This window comes from Primulina tabacum, chromosome 9, assembly GCF_025594145.1.
Source record: "Primulina tabacum isolate GXHZ01 chromosome 9, ASM2559414v2, whole genome shotgun sequence".
In the NCBI taxonomy this organism is placed as follows: Eukaryota; Viridiplantae; Streptophyta; class Magnoliopsida; order Lamiales; family Gesneriaceae; genus Primulina; species Primulina tabacum.
The window spans coordinates 37,302,503-37,322,182 of NC_134558.1; the positions used below are offsets into that span (position 1 = coordinate 37,302,503).

General features: G+C 34.5%; 3 protein-coding genes and 1 long non-coding RNA gene across 4 annotated transcripts; 1 reads left to right on the forward strand and 3 right to left on the reverse strand.

The window, feature by feature from the left end:
• Positions 1 to 515: 515 nt before the first annotated feature.
• LOC142555796 (uncharacterized) lies at positions 516 to 2,082 on the reverse strand. The gene is made up of 3 exons (XR_012822459.1): positions 1,945 to 2,082; positions 1,781 to 1,857; positions 516 to 960 (listed from the first exon to the last, which is right to left on the reverse strand). It is a non-coding gene; the product is annotated as an uncharacterized LOC142555796 (long non-coding RNA).
• A 769-nt stretch (positions 2,083 to 2,851) lies between these two features.
• Positions 2,852 to 5,790, reverse strand: LOC142555795 (mitochondrial import inner membrane translocase subunit TIM22-3-like). The gene is made up of 5 exons (XM_075666892.1): positions 5,535 to 5,790; positions 3,567 to 3,631; positions 3,390 to 3,462; positions 3,259 to 3,312; positions 2,852 to 3,189 (listed from the first exon to the last, which is right to left on the reverse strand). Exons 1-5 carry the CDS (start codon positions 5,716 to 5,718, stop codon positions 2,978 to 2,980), a joined length of 588 nt encoding a protein of 195 aa, XP_075523007.1. The 5' UTR covers positions 5,719 to 5,790; the 3' UTR covers positions 2,852 to 2,977.
• Positions 5,791 to 7,225: 1,435 nt separating this feature from the next.
• Positions 7,226 to 11,340, reverse strand: LOC142555784 (heterogeneous nuclear ribonucleoprotein 1-like). The gene is made up of 5 exons (XM_075666878.1): positions 10,984 to 11,340; positions 10,756 to 10,880; positions 10,299 to 10,526; positions 8,902 to 10,096; positions 7,226 to 7,789 (listed from the first exon to the last, which is right to left on the reverse strand). Exons 3-5 carry the CDS (start codon positions 10,518 to 10,520, stop codon positions 7,776 to 7,778), a joined length of 1,431 nt encoding a protein of 476 aa, XP_075522993.1. The 5' UTR covers positions 10,521 to 10,526; positions 10,756 to 10,880; positions 10,984 to 11,340; the 3' UTR covers positions 7,226 to 7,775.
• A 3,418-nt stretch (positions 11,341 to 14,758) lies between these two features.
• Positions 14,759 to 18,935, forward strand: LOC142555785 (FRIGIDA-like protein 1). The gene is made up of 3 exons (XM_075666879.1): positions 14,759 to 15,698; positions 16,944 to 17,119; positions 17,983 to 18,935. Exons 1-3 carry the CDS (start codon positions 14,885 to 14,887, stop codon positions 18,652 to 18,654), a joined length of 1,662 nt encoding a protein of 553 aa, XP_075522994.1. The 5' UTR covers positions 14,759 to 14,884; the 3' UTR covers positions 18,655 to 18,935.
• The last annotated feature ends 745 nt before the right edge of the window (positions 18,936 to 19,680 follow it).

The window sequence follows — 19,680 nt, forward strand, 5'->3', positions numbered from 1 at the left end:
TTGGTTTCGGGGTAAAAGAGAACAAATCACAACAAACAAAACAACTTGATATTATTAAAAATAATATTTACCAATTTACCAAAATTAAATTAAAATTGGACATCTCGTATCTTTTCATATTTAAAATTTATGTGTCAGTCGAAAAAATAAGTATATATAATATTAATTATGAAAATGGGTTAAATATCGATAATTTATGTAGTGCTGTAGTTATTTTATGTTGTTTTCAGCGAGTTAAACAATAAAAAACAATCTTTAAATATATTTGCAAAATAAGTGATAGATACTCGAAGCAAACTACCAAATTGATATCATTTCGCAATTCGAAGCAAGATCGAGATACAAAAACTTGTTGAGACGATTTCATAGGTGGTATTTTGTGAGACGGATATCTTATTTAGGTCATCTATGAAAAAGTATTACTTTTTATCCTAAGCGTATTACTTTTTATTGTGAATATCGGTAGAATTGACATATCTCACGGATAAAGATCTCACAATATATCTACTATTATATTGTTAAAAGTCTTATGAATTAGAAGAAATAAACACCCATCAAAAAGCAAGAGTGATTACATCGAATATTTTTCTTTCCAAATCCACAAATTGGTAATCGATCACATCAAACAACAACATTGGACACTTTCACCATATGAGTACGATGGTCCCGTCACATAACTCATGCAGTGATCATATTCACATAGTGTCGGAAGAGAACAGTGACGAGAGCCACCGTATCCTCCTCCGTGAAACGGGTAATACCTCTCGTCCCCGCCATGTCCACAGCAGCAACCGGAGTTTTGGTACGGCAAGAACAAGTTGTCGGAGCATTGCCCGTATTGAAACCAGCGAAGTTGTGCTCGATTTCCAGCATTTCCAAGCTTCTTCAAAAGTGATTTCGGATCCACTATACCCGACACTTCCACGGTCCCGTACTCGTCCATTTTAAAGCTTCTCACTCCTTTCATTTCACAACATAATAATAAATCAAGGAAAATTAGATTTATATAATCATTTTACAAAACAAAGATATTTCGATCATTAGAGGAAAATGATTCGAGAGAAAAGTGGAAACCGGCGCTTGAATTCGTCTGTTTACAATTTTTTATATCTTTCTCCACATATTTTAAATTGAATCCATTTAATTCATATAAATTGTTAACTTTCCAACTTGTTGATTAGGGAAAATTTCACCATTCTAGTCAATCTTGCATGTATTTAATAAAAAATAATATTTTTGTATAAAAAATATTATTTTTCATAAGTGACCCAAATAAAATATTTGTTTTACAAAATTAACTAATGAGACTGTCTCATATGAGTTTTTGGGTTTGCGATTTTCATAATATATGTTGATTTCATTCTTTATCACTTATTCTACTATTTTTGCGTGTGTGACAATTTTAATCTTTTTCCTAATGTGAATGCCAAAAAAAAAAAACTAAAATTGCCAAAATTTGAAAAATACATGACTAAAATTTAAATTTGATAATAAATCAAAATCACAAATAAACATATACATATATGATCAAAATTCTATTTGGTTATGTTATTTAAAATTTGGATTGAAATTGGAAAATAAAATGAAACGAAATATATAGAAGATTTAAGATATTCACATAAAATTTCAACATCATTTAATATTACCAATGTTCTTCAATTTCTCCCAAGTCCTAAACCATCTTAGTCGAAGGAAGAAAAAAAATTTCGAATTTCAAGTAAATTATTTTGTAAAAATAGAATGTTGAGACATCTTTATCGTACTCATGATCTTATCTTACCCTTGCTGCTGCTCAGCACTCTTCTGACTGCTTTCTGCCATGCCCCGAGTTTGGACATTAACCCTTAAAATACATGTCTGCAATGAAAAGAAGAAAATATGAGTATAAAAATGTTTTTTTTTTTCCATTCTTTGAGAATTATAAAGAGAAGAAAGAAATGAGACCATGAACGCCGAGTCGTCGTGGAATCTACCACATAATTTTGTCATTGATGAAATATTCAACTGCCAAGAAATTTGTAATCCTTAGTTGAGATTTTGGATAAAGACTCCAATCAACTGTCGTTATATAGAGATTCTAAGAGGATAAGTGGGCATGAAAATTTTGATATGGCAACTTACAAAAAGATACGCGATTGAAATAATTGTGAGATTTTGGGAATTTGTCCATTTTTTTTTCATTTTGGGTAAAAATGACATTCAAATCTCTCCTTTGACATGGATTATAATGTGTATTATTATATTGAGACAGTTTTGATATATTGTTCATTAACTGTGTCCACTTGTGAAATGTTATTTATCTATTGGATTTACAATTTGGATATATTTCGTCATATCCAATATATGAATGTCATCTCAATAATTGAAGACACTAAATAATAAAAACAGCCGCCAGTGAACATCATATCAAAACTGTAGATTGAGATAACCATTGTTATATCAAAAGTTAATATTGAGATCGGCCCTCGGCAAAAAGTACTTTATATGTGCCACAAATCTTGTAATTTAAGAGGATGATTGTTTCCTTATTGTCAATCTTAAATGAAAAAGGAAGTTACTTTTAATATATATATTTTATCATTTCCAATAAAACTTTCATCAATCCGAATGATAATTAAAAACAAAATCTTTTCCCTCTCCCAAAATCGGGAAATGAGATCATATCTTTATAATGAAGTCCTAGAAATAAATCTAGAGTTATATTTATCAAAAAAATATTCACATTTTCTCTTGGTGAGCCCCACATTTTGAGATAAATGTCCAACCTTTAGAATCACATTAACCTTACACCACTTTTTTATGACCATTTTGCCACGAAAATCTCTAAAAAAAAAGTATATAACAGGAGAGATATTACAAGACTGCAAAACAGATTATCTTTATCACAAATAATTAAACTGTATGTCTTACGTCATTTCCATGCATAAAAAAGTATACCGGTACTCTCTAAGAAATCTTACAGGGAAAATCGTCGAATTCATTTTCTTATAGACCGACAAAAAGATGAGAAAGACTCCTTGAGTTCACTCGGTAGAGAAAGTGCCAAAGGTGGAATGACACCATAGACCTGCCTTTTGCCACTCATTGAATGTTGCATAGCAAGAGCCGGCTGCTGCTTATTAAGACCTTCAATTATAAACGAGAACGCCCCAAATGTGAGGCAGCTTTGAAGTAGAGCTTGCGGGGCACCTGAAAAAATAGATGTAAATGGGCTTCACCAGGAAGAGGAACAGAAAAAGTATGCGGGGTGAAAATAACCTGGAAAGCTTAGAGCAAGACCAGTGCAACATCCAGCAACTCCTGCGTTGATAACTGTAGAGAAAGGAGACAAATCAAATAAGAACAGTGAAGGATGCAACAATTAACATTTCTTTTAAAAGAACACATACCATCATCTTTCCCCCGGAATCTCTTCAGAAAACATACAACTAAACTGTGTACTCCTGATAAAACCGCAAATGTCTGCGTGGTGAAGCAGAATCGACAATTCCAAGATGAAGACAATATCAAATTTCCAATCATAAGACAGGGAACAAGCATTGTTCAATATGTTTCATATCCAATACCTTGGCAGAAGAACCTGCCTCCACAAATGATCCTTTAAAGCCTTTCTTCCGAATTAATCCAGCACCTAAAACACAGAAACCACTAAGATATATATGGACAGCTGTTCCAAGAACACAGCTTCATCACCATCAGATTTCAAGAAACCTAAAGTGACCCCTTCATCGTTTACAATGTCCACCAATTCATAACTCAAAACTTTAGCATGTACCCAAAAAGACAAAAAAGAGAAGAAAACATAATCTTTTGCTCCCATAGGAATAGACACACACCTATGCTATGTGCAACAAAGGAATTTCAAATTAAGCGTAAGTCAAAGCAAAATGCAATTGGCACTTCATTCACTTTTAAGTTCAGTATCGCATGATACCTTGAATTTCGTAAATGTCAACATTTAAGCTTCCCCGGATACCACCAACATGAGATAAAAATGTCAACATTTAAGCATCCCGGGATACCACCAACATGAGATAGCAAACATTTTACAGTTCAAAGCTTCTCATTCATACACTGTTTACAGCAATCCCCAATTCAACGTTGAGCACAGGAGAGCATTTATTAGGACAGCACCCCAGCCCCCAACACACACACAAACACACGCACACGCACATGCACACGCATATACTGGTGTTAATTGTGGTGATTCACTCTGTAGGGAAAAAAGAAAAAGACAGACATAAATATTTGGTGCTGAAAATATATTTAAATAGGCCTAATTGAACTGACTGAAGTTATTAATGAATCAATGATGCTCCTACCAATACAAATCAATGAACTGGACAATAACACCTCAAACTCTCATCTATGATCAGTGAACTTGAAATTGATGGTGACTCCAAAGCTAGAATTTACAGTGGTACAAATCTGTAATTGGAAAGGACTGACAATGATGATGATATAACAACTGACTTGATCCAGCAAAAGGTTCTATGAGAAAAATTGACCGAGTAAGAGTTATATAAGTGGCTACAAGAGTGCAACACACTTAAACAGCTTAGGACTCCCTATCTCAGCCTACTAAAAAAAAGATGCTCAAATTAGGCCTGAGGACTACAGAAAAGAAGTTGAATAATTGCTAACCTATTGCACTTGGAGAGTTTTGACGAACTTCAGATTATCCTACCATCATCATGATGTCATATAAATTCTTGTAATGTGCAATAATAAGAAATTCAAGGTGTCAACACTCCCAGGATTAAACACTGCCCGCACCAGTATGCGCATTTGATGCTAAAACCAGTGTTCAAAAGTGGACTGGATTGAAGTCGACAAAAAGGCTACTGATGCATATCATTGGAATGATTTGCCACAATTCTCATCACTTACAAGGAAGGTGACTAACAAATCAGTACCGACTGCTCTTAGCAAGACTGTAACTTTCAAATGACTGACAATGTTCAGCTCTGGTAAGACTGTCATTTCAACTGACTCACAGTGGACTGCGAAATTAACTTAAATGCTTAAAACATATTAATAATCACAACAAATCATTGCTATTTAGCTCCTCATTTTTATTTAATTTTTTTTTGCATTTGTAGAAGGAAAAATGTGAAAGAAATCAGAAAAGACGTTCAAAACAGCACAAAGAAATCAGAACCCGAGCTTCAGAACATGTCACTGACATTACATACAAGGAAACATTCTCCCAAAATACAAGTTCAGTCCGACTAGAAGTCACGCGCCCGACTGCCTGCCAGACATCGCTATGTCACCCGAGCTGGGATGCTGTCCCCGCGTCAAGGATGGAACTACTAAGTAAGGCGCAGCATTGGGCCAATTCCCTTGTGCTAGCATCCCATTAACAGGCGCCTGACTGATGAAAACTAATCTAGATAACACTCCACAAAACTTTCGCCACGAAATTCAAGACAACGGTAAAATCTTAACACCGTCATCGTTAAATTCGCTACCATAAGAACCGTACTTATCATGAAAAAACCGATAAAAGAATCAACTGAATGATAGATTACCAAAACCGTAAATGGACCCCATGAAAGCACCGGCAGCGGCGTCACCGGCGGATCTGATTACACAAACAAGGGGAGGACCCGATGGACTGGTGCTGGCCATTGAATTGGAACTAGGATTAGGTTCAGGAATTATATCAATTTCAGATTCTGAGTCTGAAGCCGAGGGATTCGCCGGTGTCGCCATATTGCTAAACCCTAACTCACCAAAGTTTCAGCTCTGTTCTTGCTGTCGGGCGCTATGGATATTCGAGATAATAAGAATAATAAAATATATTCTTTTTATTCGGTTCTCGCATACACGTCAGTTAACATCGTTGTTGCTGTGTTGCTGGTATTGTATTGCACATATTTATAATGATTTTAAATTTAAAACAAATAGTTATTAAATTGGTTTTTTTAAAAAAAAAATTGTTTAAAATAATTTTATACGTTTTTTTTCCTCAATTAAATTTCTTTTGTTTATCTTTTCTTTTGCTCTTTTTGAAACATTGTTGGAACAAAATTTTAAAAAGTAGATATGATACGTGCAATGTGTGAGTGTAATAATGAACCAAAAAGATGAAAAATAAAATAATATATATTTTGGATAATCAATTAAATGATCAAATTTGAGTTGAGTACAATTGACGTTAAACGTGATGGCATGATATAACATAAAATGATTTCTGAAAACATTAACAAACATATATCCAATTTTGCCAACCATGTTTTTTTATTATTACAAATCTCTACCCCTAATTCAAAAAAAAATTAGCAAAAATTTGTGTAATACAGTCTCACAGATCGTATTTTGTGAAACAAATCTCTTATTTAGGTCATCAATGAAAAAACATTACTTTTTATGCTAAGAATATTACTTTTTATTGTGAATATCGATAATGTTGACATGTCTCACAGATAAAAATTCGTGAGACCATCTCACAAGAGACCTACTAAAAAAAATATTATCATATTTTCAAAATGAAAATGTTACTAGACTCAATGTTCTAAAAATCGGTCTGAGCGGCTGCCGATTGCCTAATAAAAAAGGTTACTCGGCCAGGCTAGAAGATCATTGATGGTTCTAGGCGATCAAGTTTTTTTTGTTTTAAATTTTTTTTTTGGTTTTTTTTTTTAAAAATTGATCTTTTAAGTAAAATTAAAAATTCAATTAAAAAATGAAATGTAATTTTTTATAGATCATAACCAAAGTCCTACAAGATGGAAAAAATAGGATCACAATGATGATAATTAATTTAGATAATGATTTAATATCCTAAAATACAAACATATTTTTGTTGCCTTATCAAACAATGATTTGATATCAGAAAATAAAAGAATAAAAAATAATTTAAAGATATTAATAAATAATGTTACTAAATATTATAAAAATTAATTTTAAAAAATCGTCAAAGGTAGATAGTTGTTCGTCTATAGCCTATCGTTTTTCAGAATACTTAATTTAAGCCTAATAGTTTTAGGCAACTTACAAAATTTACCCCATTTCTTTACCAACATTTCCTTACCAAAGGTAATGAATGCGAGTTTTACCAAGACATGAGAAATTTGCAGGGCACTAATAAATAACAAAAAAATCATAACAAAGTTAATGAAACAAGATCAAACAACACAAGCCAGTCTCTAAAACTACATCTATTTCAAACAAATTCGAAATTTTAACTAGTCAAATACAGAAACTGCATAAAAAAGAATTCATAATAATGTTTTTTCTTTATTAAAGGGAAAGCTATGAGGCTATCCCTCTCATTCTCATAATTTCAAGCTAGTAATATCAAAGAGAAGCTCACATACAATCTGAGTAAATTACAAATCCCAGAAGAAAAAAAAAACCAGAAAACTTCGTAAGTCATTCAAGCCGACAAACAGGGGAAACAAAGAATACAAGAATAACTCTCTACCTTTTCAAATTGTTCGTACCAGTGACACCGCCTTTTACTTGAAGTGAAGCACAACAAATACTGTAGAATGGATCTCGTGGAGTATGTCCCGCAATCTGATTTACAGCTCAATCGAAAAGCTGATAAAAGAATCTAAGTTATGTTTAAAAATCAAGCCTCAAACGCTAACAAAATCCCTCGAAATACTTTTCTGAACACGTATAGTTTGCAGACCCCTGTTAGCTCTGTGAAATGGCATCATAATAAGATGAAACATGTCTACTGAGGGATATGCACTAAATTCACGATTCACATGCTTTTTTATTTCTCCGCTCCTACATTATCCTCAAAGAGACGAAATTTCCTAAGCAGCAATTCCTGAAGAAGGTCAGAGAAAGAAAAGTTATGAATATAAAATGGCTAGATTTGACAATGTATACCACTAATTAATATTGAAGCCGGCGTACTGTCAATTGTTTTCGATGTATTCTTCACTGAATTTCAAGAATAATATATTTGAAACTTCGGCAAATTATCATTGTAGTGGCACAATGGTCATTCCGACATGTAGTTAAATTACAGAAAAGACTGCAAGTTAGACATGTTGTGACCCTGTAAAAATTGTCGTTGATACTCCATCGGTCGCCTAATTCAGCAACTCTATATTTTGTGAGAGAATTTATGCAACTTAAAGCTCGAAAAACGAACTCCTTTACACGTCATTAAATGCAATCTTCTATCGAAACTTTTGAACTTATGAATCTGAAAGAACAATAATACAAGCCATCTATTTTTTTTTTTTTACTTTGCTTACATCTAATTAAACGTATATATATTTATAATGAGACGCAGCCATTTCCAGAATCCAGATAATAGATAATTGCTTTCTTCCCCTTTCTAGTTTTGTTTACTAACAGGTATATGCGGCAATGGAAGATCATCACCAACATGGAAAATCTTGACTCTGATCAAGCCAAATCACTTCAAATAACACCGGGAGCATGCATGTTCAAAAATGTGTGCCCGCGTGTGAGTATGAGTATATGCACGCTTGTGCAAAGAGAGACGTATATGGTGTGAAGTTCAACATGCTACGAGCCAACAAGTTAATAATGGTCCGAAACAAACAAAAATTCAAATTACAACCTTTGCATTGTTTATGCAAATGAGATAGAAAAAAATTCCAATTTGAGATTTCACCTTCTGTATTATCTCCACAAATGAAGCAGCAGTAACTCAAAAAAATGGCTAACAATACTTCATCCTATACTATGCTTCTATTAAGCAATACGGTCTAGATAAATAAAAGAAAGAAAAGAACAGTTGTTTCATAAAGAGCTAAAATATTTTATCAAGTCGTTCATCGGATGACATTTATGAATCATCAAATCCCATCTTTTCAAGTAAAAACACTTATTATAGCAGTACCACCATTCCATTTCCGGCCACTGAAATTATTCGCAAATTTAGTGAAAGGCTAAACAAATTACCTCTTTTGGGTTGTCTACTCGGAATGTCATAGCCCACCCCATAACTGTCAGAATCTTTAGCAGTGCCGTCTTCTGGATTTCCAATACCATAATCAAATGAACCAGAATTACCCAGCTCGGAAGAAGCAGTTTGCCAAGTAGGATCACCATAAACAGAGCCACTGTGGTAAAAGTCCCCATAAGATCCCTCATAACCACTCCCTGATGCAGCAAATGATGATGTTGTAGCCACACCTGTTCCACCATTTCTTCCGAAACCTCCCATTCCCAGTGGATAACTGTTTTCTCCACCTCTATAGAAAACATTTCCCCCACTATATCCAGAAGAGCTGCCGCCAAGAGATGCAGCAATAGGAGACGTGCCCCAATTTGCTCCATTGTTTCCAAATACACCCAAAACACCGCTTCCAGAACCAAAGTACGAACCTGAGCGAGCATTATTCGTGGAAGTGTTAATGCTGCCATTCCCCCATACATTTCTCGATGGTGAGTTGAAAACAGAATCACCTCTGCTGCTACTGGAGTTGTATCCGATAGGGGTATTGTACCTACTCTGGCTACTTCCAAAAAACGGGTTCATAACACGGCCATATCCCAGGTTGCCACTAAAGTTAGAACCCCCTCCAAATCCAGCATTCAACCCTTGCTCCGCATTCACTCCCATTCCAAACGTTGGAGAACCAAAATGTGAGAATCCAGCACGAGCATTAGCTAACGAGTTGTATCTACCATCCATTCTGATTCCATAACCTCCAAGAGAGCTCAGATTATACCCCTGAGTATAGCTGTCGAGGAAATTGTTGGCTCTAGTAAAGCCATAGTTGTATCTAAGAAGCGGGCTCCGGCTAGGCCCGGGAGATAATTCTTTTGGAACGGCTCGCTTAACCTCAACCATCTTGCCATTGAGTTCGTGAAAGGTTTTGTACAACACCCTATCAACCGCTTCCTCTGAATCGTAGGTTATAAACCCAAAACCTCTCGGCCTTTGTGTGTTGTGATCATACATCACTACAGCATCTGTTATGGTACCAAACTGATCAAAGTAACCTTTAAAATCACTCTCAGTCACCATAGATGCTAATCCTCCTACAAAAATCTTTTTAGTGCGTCCCTGTCCTGGTGATCCCTGAGTACTGCCTGTATTTCGTATTATCAGGTGCTGATCGTCTCTTGGAACAGCTTTCTTTGCTTCCACCTGGAGTTAAAGGACAACGCATGGTCCGCAAAATGAGATGAAATCCTTATTATGGAGACGTAAAGCAAGAAAATTAACCAACGAGCATATTCAGATGAGAAAATTTACAGTCAATTGACTTAGTACACGTAGTATTTGGCAATGCAAATAGCAGGATTTCGAATGCATTGTGATTTGTAGACAATATACCCAACTGACTTACAGTTCGTCCATCAATCGTATGCTTCTCCTTAACCACTCTTTCTGCAACTGCAGGGTCTGCATAGACAACAAAACCAAAGCCACGAGCTCGACCCGTGGTTCGATCTCGCATGATTACAGCCTCTACCACTTGTCCATAGGCTCCAAAATATTCTTTAAGACGATCCTCGTCGGTGTCCCAAGAAATCCCACCGATGAAAAGCTTACCTCGATCCATCTCCATCTTTTTCTGAAAAATTTAGATCAAATTACCTCAATGTTCAACAATCCTACCATCTCTGTGAAGTGCCCGAATCAAATCAAGAATGAAATAACTTGATGCAGCACAAAACATGACAGAGATTGCTATCGAAGAAGAATCGCAACAACTCCAAAATGCAAAGTTGCAAACCAACAACAGACAAATCCATCAGATCCAGAAAAAAAAAACAAGAGGTCAGAGAAAAGAAAAATCAAACCTTATCCAGAAAATGAGGCAGGAACCCAGTACTAATCACAGATCAAATATCAAGTGGGAAATGCCCGATTTAATAAAACAGGATTGGATCCTTCATTCATCGGCAAAGATTAAACATACGCAATCCTGAAAACTCAGAATCCACGTAGATCAGGCAGAACCCACAAACGATAACAATCAGATAGTCAACAAAAAACCAATATTTGGATTCATCTCCACAAAAACTCACCATCAAAGGAGAAGAAGTAATCACAGAATTGAAGCCAAGATCTAATGAGAGGAATATACATAAATAAAAACACAAGGTATGTTCGTCCTCTCGCTTTGTTCTCTCTCTGTCTATCTCCAATGGTCCTTCTCTTCCTTTTCTTTTTCCTTGTTTATTCCACTCCTTTTTAACATAATCAAAAGAAATGGAATTTCTCGGGCGATGAAAGGAGATATTGATTATATATTATTATAATATATAAATATTGTAGGGAGAGAAAAAGAGAGGGGGAGAGAAGAGGAGGTTATGTCTAGGAATGGTTAAGCAAATCCCCTGGTGTGAGAAATTTTGGAGCCTCAAGGTAGATGACAGAAGCTCGACATATTTGAGCTTACTCGGCTGATTTTTCTTTCAAAAATTTATATATATATATATATATTTAAGGTATATAATATTGATTATATTGTAGGTTCATTATATATGTTGATAATCATGGTGACGTTAATATATTAAGTTTACGATATGAATATGTTTCATCGTATCTAATAGATGAGTATCGATATATATATATATATATATATATATAATATATATATATATATATATATATATATATATTGGTTATACATGTAATGCAAGTTGTGGACATACAAGTATTTTGATTACTCGTACATTACCAAAAATTGTTGAATTTAGTAACCACTAAATCACCTAATATATAATCTAAAATTTAACTATTTTAGCCATTGTGAAAAATTGGAAACCTAATAATGCAAATGGGATTTTCTATCGAAAATTTGAGTTGAGTTCGACCTATATATTTTTAGAATATGTTCTTTTATGTGGATCTCACATGGAAGAGAATAACAAAAGATCATTGAGATCATTGAATACAATCTCAATAGGCAAAAACTTGTGTTAGACGGTTTCACGAGTCGTATTTTGTGAGATATATCTTTTATTTGGGTCATCCATGAAAAAATATTAATTTTTATGCTAATAGTATTACTTTTTATTGTGAATATCGATAAGGTTGACCCGTCTCACAAATAAAGATTCGTAAGACCGTCTCACATGAGACTTATTCATTTCAATATAATAATCTAATGTTGGTTTGTATTTAACTAAAAGTGGTTTTTTTTTAAAAAAAAAAAAAACAAACTAGGCAGTATGTTTTTTTTACACATATTAAAAGATAAAGATTGGCATTAGACGATAATTAAGTTTCGACATTTATGTCATAAGTCCATATGTGTAGGTTGCATTTCAGATCCATAATAATAAATAAATTGGTTTGTTTAGGTAAATCCACTTAACAAAAGATTTCAAATTTCAAGTAGTCATTTTTTAAGTCGTTGTGGTAGATTTTAAATCAAACTCAACATAAAATCATTTCAAATTCAGTCCTTTAATATATCCTCAAATCCAAATTGTTCGATCCAAAATGTAACCTTAATATTTATTAGTTTTTTTGAAATTAACAAGTCTCGTATTTCCATCTGCTCGATTTCCTGAAATTACGAAATATATATCTACATTTTATAAGTTATTGAAATTGAAATATATGATATTTTATGCTATAAAATTTTAAAAATACTGGTTAATTAATTATATTAAAAATATATGAATTGCTGGTCGATGTAAGAGATGCGAGGATCTTCTAGTTAAATTGTTCGCATTTTTAGTACAGATTGGTAAGCGACGCCAGCAATATAATTTGATCACAATTTTTCATTTTCTTGAAATATTCATGAACTTGACTTTTTATTTGTCAATGCATGTTACCTAATTTCTAAGCTAACACATAGAGAACGTTGGCTTTTTCTTTTTCTTTTCTTTTTTTAGAAATATTGAACGATCTGATAAATTTACTTCGAGACATAGATCGTCTCTGTCTATATTTAAAGTAAAAAGTGATATTTTTCGTGTGTCAAATTGGATAAGAGATCTATTTCACATTATTGATTTTTTAAATAAAAGTTTTTTTTTAAACAAACCTAATAAATAATATTATTGATTACTTGATCGAATAAATCATGACAAAAACTTGTGTGAGACGGTCTCACATGTCGTATTTTGTGAGACATATATCTTATTTGGGTCATCCATGAAAAAATATTACTTTTTATGCTAAGAGTGTTATTTTTTATTGTGAATATCGGTAGGTTTGACCTGTCTCATATATAAATATTCGCGAGACCGTTTCACAAGAGACCTATTCATAAACCATCCAGTATATCGTAGATAGAAGAGATAGATATATGTATTCTTATTCCAATTAATTAGGCAAAAACTTGTGTGAGACGGTCTCACGGGTCGTATTTTGTTAGACGGATATCTTATTTGGGTCATCCGTAAAAAAATATTACATTTTATGCTAAGAATATTACTTTTTATTGTGAATTATCGGTAAGATTGATCTGTGTCACAGATAAAGATTAGTGAGACCGTCTCACGAGAGACCTACTCAATTAATTAATAGTTTCAAATATCACGGCATAAGTTGACAAATAGCAGAGCACGTTTCCTCACGTTTTATTCAAATATCGTGAATATGCGTATAAATAATTATTATAAATTAAATATATATGCATCCAAATTATTCAAGATTAATAAAACTTTGTGGCCAACTAACATGTAATTGAATATATACAGCGTGAAACAGATCGATAAATATTATATAAAATAGATCATATGTCTCGTGATGCATAATCCAAATTCCAGCTAAAAACGTTATAGCTAGAACAGATCCAGCTTCCTGTTGTTCTTGCCAATATCTCTCACGCATAGATCCGATTATGTGTATTATTATTTTACGAATGTTAACTACAAAAAAAATGGTTGGATTAACGACGGTTGTAGATCGAAATGAATTCTATGCCTTGTGAATCAAGGTAAGTTGAAATTCATGAGTAAAAGTATAATGATATATGATTATTGATAAATTATTATTGTAAATGACTTAATTGTTATATGATCCAACTAAAAAATAGATTTTAATTATTATTGCCTAACAACTTCTTATCACAATCATATATATATAGGGACCGATGGTGTCTGCAATAATTTCTAAAGCAAACCATTTTTTAATAATTTTTGGAAAAAAAAAATTGAACAGAGAGGTTTTAAAAAATATAAAACAAAAAATACACACTAATAAACCATAAAAAAGATAATCGACTCGCTCCCATCTCTCGGCTCGTGGACAAGTGGCGCAGGGTGATTGATTCAAGATGTATCGAGCTATTTTTTTTATGAACTCCGTGAAGCTTAAATTATTATTTAAATATGTTTAAGAATTATATTGGTCATATAATATATTATTTCTATGTCAAATTTATTATGTTTTTTATTTACATCAGTGATATTAATTATAATTAATTTCAAATGATATTATTTTCAAATTCATCCACATTATTAATATGAAATATTATATAAATATGTAAACAATAAATTTGAACTTTATGGTCTTATTTACCTAAAAAAATATATTTGAAAGCCATGAATTTTAAATCTAGTAGTCCAAACGCAATCATTATCTTAATTATATATATTTTTTTGACTCTCAAAAAATATAATACATTTTTCTATTTAAGTATAAAAAATATTTAATTTTTTGAATTGAACTAAATAAAGATAAAATATTAAATTTTTTATATATAATTTTTGTTACTATGAGGATATTAATTTTGATAATGTCAACAAGGATAAAATTCATGAAATTTTACGTGAATCACCTCAAGTCTCAATCTATTGGGCCGTTGTTAATAAGTTCCGGCTAAAGGCCCATAAATTTGCTGGGATAATCGGTTTCCTCTTCTTCCCCCTTTCCTTCCACAGTTGATGCATTGCATTTGGCGCCCCATTCATGCTTCTCCCACCTTTCACAATCGTGTTCAGATATTAGTCTGTAGAAAAAAGTATGGCTCTAACGACTATGAAATCGATCCAAGCTGCGCTCGACCTCGTGGAGTCGAAGAAGGAAAATCTCAGAAAAGCTTTTGAAGGATTGCAGTCGCACTCATCTTTGCTGTCTTCGTTTGCTTTCACGTGGAATGACATAGAATCAGATGTTAAATCCACTCAATTGGACCTCCTCCAGAAGTTCTCGACCCTCCAGGCCCAGGAATCTCTGAAGATTCGGAAGCCCAAACCCGTGAAGCTTCACGCGTCGGTCCCTATTCCAGCCCGACCGGAATTGAAGTCTCTGTGTGAGAACATGGACGGTCTGGGTCTGCGTAAGTATGTACTTGACCGGCCCAAGGAAAGGACCGCCGTTAGGGTTGAGTTGGCCGACGCGTTGAAGCACGCTTCGGATCCGGGTTCCTTGATTCTGGATGCCCTGGATGGTTTTTGTGGCGCAGGGTCGGATTCAGGTTCTGGGTCTGAGCTGGGAGCGTTGAGGAGGGCGTGCGCGGTTTTACTGGAGGAATTTATGAGACTTGGGTTCGAGATTGGGGCGGAGGTCAAAGAAAGAGCGGCGGCTATTGCTGCTGAGTGGAAGGGGCAGATGGCGAGTGTAAGTGATGTAAACGGTGGAGATGAAGACGATGAGAAGAAATTAGAGAGGGGGGGTTTGGATAACTTAACATATTTGCAGCTCTTAGCTGCGTACAATCTGGTAAGTGATGGTGGGTACGATGCAAATGAGTTGATCAATCATGTTGTCATGATTGCTAGGTGCCGCCAAGCCGTGGAGTTGTGTCAAGCAATTGGACTTCAGAGCCGGGTTTCCGGTAAATTTGGTGTTAATCAACATTACAGCTATGTGCGCCTGTTATATTGATCTTATTAGTTTGTGCGTGTATCAGTGTGAATTGTTCGTTGTGTGCTGGCAAAAAAAAATTGTAGAAATTGGGGGCTTCACTTCTTGAATCTTGGCTGTTTAAGAGTGGAAGCAGATTGTTTTGATTCATCTGTATTTTGTTTGGTGACATGGGGATCTGAGATTCTCTTTCGAATGATAAACTTGAATGACTGAATATGTCTATCACTAGTAATTTCCTCTCTGGGTTTAACTAAAGTTAAGATATTTTTGACGATATGGTGCTATAACTGTAATCTTTGCGAGTTTATGTTCAGATTAAGTCATTTGAAATTTAGTATTTTAAATTCATTCTAGTTGTCTGGATGGTGTGCCATGAGGAGATTCAAATTCATTCAATCTAAATTTAAGATATTTCTTTAAGAAAATCATGGTGTCCGACTGTCCGTTAATATTCAAGTTTCGTATTCTTTCTCCGAATTAAATCTCGACCATCCACCTGAATTAATTTTGTCCAAATGCAATCTGGTTGAATTCAAAACTGTCTCCTCTAGATGGAAAGTTTTTATTTGTAGCACCAAAGTATCTTTACAGTTGTATTATGTTGTTGATAGAAAAAAAGAAAGAAACATTAATATGTTTATTTCAATCTCAGTTTTATCCCCCCTGTACTAGTGGCGAAGAAACTGGAGTTTGAGCCGAGAATAAGTTTGAAACTGGCTTTGGAAATGGAGGTTTACTTAATTTTGATGATTTATTATTGATATGAAAACAAGGATGGTGAATTTTGACAGTTAAGATGGAAATAAGGATCTGATATTATTCACATCTTCTATGACTTTTTTAGCAAAACAACCACGTGTTCAATTATTATTGTTTGTTTGGGTAGTACATGGGATAAGAAGAATGTTGCCATCACATGAAGTAATTTTTATTTTTGTCGTATCTGTCCTCTTTTGTATGCATACTCATGAGTCAACTCATGTCATATATACCTGTGCCTATGCAAGTTTGATGTTTAAATTAGTGTAGCCTCCTCTTCCTTAAAGCAAGGGTGTGAGTCGGTGTCCATAATTGTGTAGTTTTGAAAACTGACTATTTTTTTATTTCTTTAATCTGTGTACCATTGTACATCTAGATACCCATGTTGTGATATTGCCATGTTTATCTGTTTTAAAGTTCGGTTTTGAACAGCGATATTCATGGCTTCCAACAGATATCGTGCAGAAACTCATTTATAAGGGCAAACAACTATTGGCTCTCAAGTTCATTTTTGAATTTGAGCTGATTGATGAGTTCCCTCCTGTGCCCTTATTGAAAGCATATGTACTGAATTCTGAAAAACTTGCTCAAAAAGTGCGCAAGAGTGGGAAGGGGTCTCGTCAATCAATGGTAATCTTTCATATTCTTTTGAGATGGTATTTCTATTACAACAATTTTGTTGGAGAATAGATATGTGCATGAACACAATTTCACTTACATTTCTCCATAAATATGTTTTACATGCGTGCAATTCAGAAGGATGTGTCGTATAGATTAGGTTTCTCAATAAGTTGGATTTGAATTCAAATTCGATCTGTACAATCTAATTGATGCTCTATGTTATATGATATTCGTAATCCAAAATGAGTTGTGTATATTTGAAATTTGGGCCAGCACATTAGTATTTGAATAAATTTTTTTTTAATTACATGGCTATGTATTTGTACACTTGTGTATAATTTTTTTAGACCTAAATGAGGCAACTTGGATTAGCTGGCATCAATCTTCGTTTCAGACCTTAAATTTTCTTCTATCAGACCCCTCATAAATAATCTCGTTGAAAACTTCAGAATCAGATCTTCGATCTTGAATTTTTTCTGTATTTTGATTTCGATCTAGCATGTCAAGGTCCTTGTCAACAAATTGGATACAGTTGTATTCTTGCACCCATTTCATTTTTATCTTTCATTTTAATTTTTCCCAAGAGGAGGATGATATTGATTTTACTATATTGGAATTTTGGGTTTATCTTTTCCCCATAAATACTGGAGGATGAAATAATTGTCAATGACAATATTGTCATTGTACATATAATGTGATAAAATATCTACGTAAACCTTTCTTATTGGGTGTAACAAGTAGTAATTATAGGACTTAAAATGAAGCTGTTTGTGGAATTTATAAACCAAACAACTAATTTAAGTGTCTGAGGCTACTGTTACATTACGTATATACTAAATCTAGAGACTAACAGCCTTGTATATTTCTTGTAGAATGAAGCTGCTACAAAAGAAATTAATGCATTGAAGGCAGTGATTAAATGCATCGAGGATCACAACCTGGAATATCAGTACCCAAAATCTGTAATGGTGAAGCGTATTGAGAAATTGGAGAAAGAAAAGGGTGATCGGAAAAGGGCAGCACCTGCAGCTACACCTAAGCCGCAGCAGAATTTGAAGCGACCCCCCCAAAATGGAAACAAGAGGATGAGAGCTGCTACTGGTCGGAGAATTCCCGCCAAGCCTGTTGTTCCTCGACCACAACCATCTTTGGGGCAGAGGTCAGGTTTGTTGCCAGATTACACTGCTCCATACCTCAGTACATCTGCTGGGGCCTATGGCGCCGGTTCAATTGCTGCTGCTGCTGCTGCTGCTGCTATCCCATATGCAGGCTCATCTGCCGGTGTGTATGGATTGTCGGGAGCTGCCCCTTTGGGCTTTAATCCAACTGCATCTGGTTCTTATCCTACTGAACCACATGCGCTGCAACCACATGTGCAGCCTGGTTATTATGATGGGGCTGTTGGTTATGGTGGATATAGCATCCCATCTCAATACCAACCAGTTGATGGCGGTGGATATAGCATCCCATCTCAATACCAACTAGTTGATGGCGGTGGATATAGTATCCCATCTCAATACCAACCAGTTTACTATCAACAGTAAACATGTTACACTTCCAGATACGGATGGTCTCGTCTTTGTTGTACATCATGATTTTAGATCAATGTTAACCATGGCGAGATTTAATTTTCTGCCCTGTTAACAATGATTGATTAGCTGCAGTATTGTCTGCGCAAAAATCGGTCGAGGGGCTAGGCCCGCTTAGGTTAATCATGACTTGTTTCATGTTGATCTCTCACTTTAATGCATATTTGTTGCCGCTAGGAATAATTGTTCCTTGGCTAGTGCCCAGTAGTTTATGCTAGTTAAGTAATTTTAACGTTTTCCTTCTCTTGAATATATGGAATTTGTGTGTGAAATCGGGAAACAAGATTGTCACTTTCTGAATGAATCATGTTACCATCAAAACTCTTGACCTTACCCAGCTGATCAGTGATCAAATGGGCACGTCTATGGCTCATTTCAACTGTACTTGCGGACGCTCATTTCCGTTTTTGTTTCCATTTTTAATCAAATTTTACCATAGCATACAAACTATTTATATCTTTCGAAACGAAAGTGATAATTTAGTTTGCGATGGTTAAGAAAACCCAATTACTTGTGGTCTGACCTTCAAAATTTTGGACACAACAGTTTCAAATGGCTTATAACCCACACACAGTATAAGCTCTTTCCAAAACGAAATACGTGCTGAGGTCCATAACTGGGAGCCTCAACATGTATTGTTTCCTCAAATGCTCGACATGACCTTTATGGTTTTTTATGCACGGGATGAAAGCGCAACAGCTTTCCCATTTTTCTTTCACTCACCAGCCAAAATGAATCTCTATTAGTTCCTTTTTTCCATGTGATTATATATTCATTTTTCGTGGCAACTATAATGCTCGTTCTTTTTGTTGGTGTTGGGTGTTATTGTGCTCGATTTTTTTCGCTGGAACCATAGTCCTGCACTTTCCATCTCAAAGATTTCCGAGACATTTCGGGAGGCTCGTATGGCAACGTCTTCTACGATTGTATAGTCCTGCTTCTTGAGGCTCAATTGAACGACTGTAGTTGGTACAATTTCCA

Coding starts and splice junctions, on each gene's coding strand:
- LOC142555795 (XM_075666892.1), bottom strand. CDS start 5,718: ATGGCGACACCGGCGAATCCCTCGGCTTCAGACTCAGAATCTGAAATT. Junction 3,632..5,534: donor GGGGTCCATTTACGGTTTTG/GTAATCTATCAT, acceptor TCTGTGTTTTAG/GTGCTGGATTAATTCGGAAG. Junction 3,190..3,258: donor TCTTGCTCTAAGCTTTCCAG/GTTATTTTCACC, acceptor CTATTTTTTCAG/GTGCCCCGCAAGCTCTACTT.
- LOC142555784 (XM_075666878.1), bottom strand. CDS start 10,520: ATGGAGATGGATCGAGGTAAGCTTTTCATCGGTGGGATTTCTTGGGAC. Junction 10,097..10,298: donor ATACGATTGATGGACGAACT/GTAAGTCAGTTG, acceptor CTTTAACTCCAG/GTGGAAGCAAAGAAAGCTGT.
- LOC142555785 (XM_075666879.1), top strand. CDS start 14,885: ATGGCTCTAACGACTATGAAATCGATCCAAGCTGCGCTCGACCTCGTG. Junction 15,699..16,943: donor ACTTCAGAGCCGGGTTTCCG/GTAAATTTGGTG, acceptor GGCTTCCAACAG/ATATCGTGCAGAAACTCATT. Junction 17,120..17,982: donor AGGGGTCTCGTCAATCAATG/GTAATCTTTCAT, acceptor TATTTCTTGTAG/AATGAAGCTGCTACAAAAGA.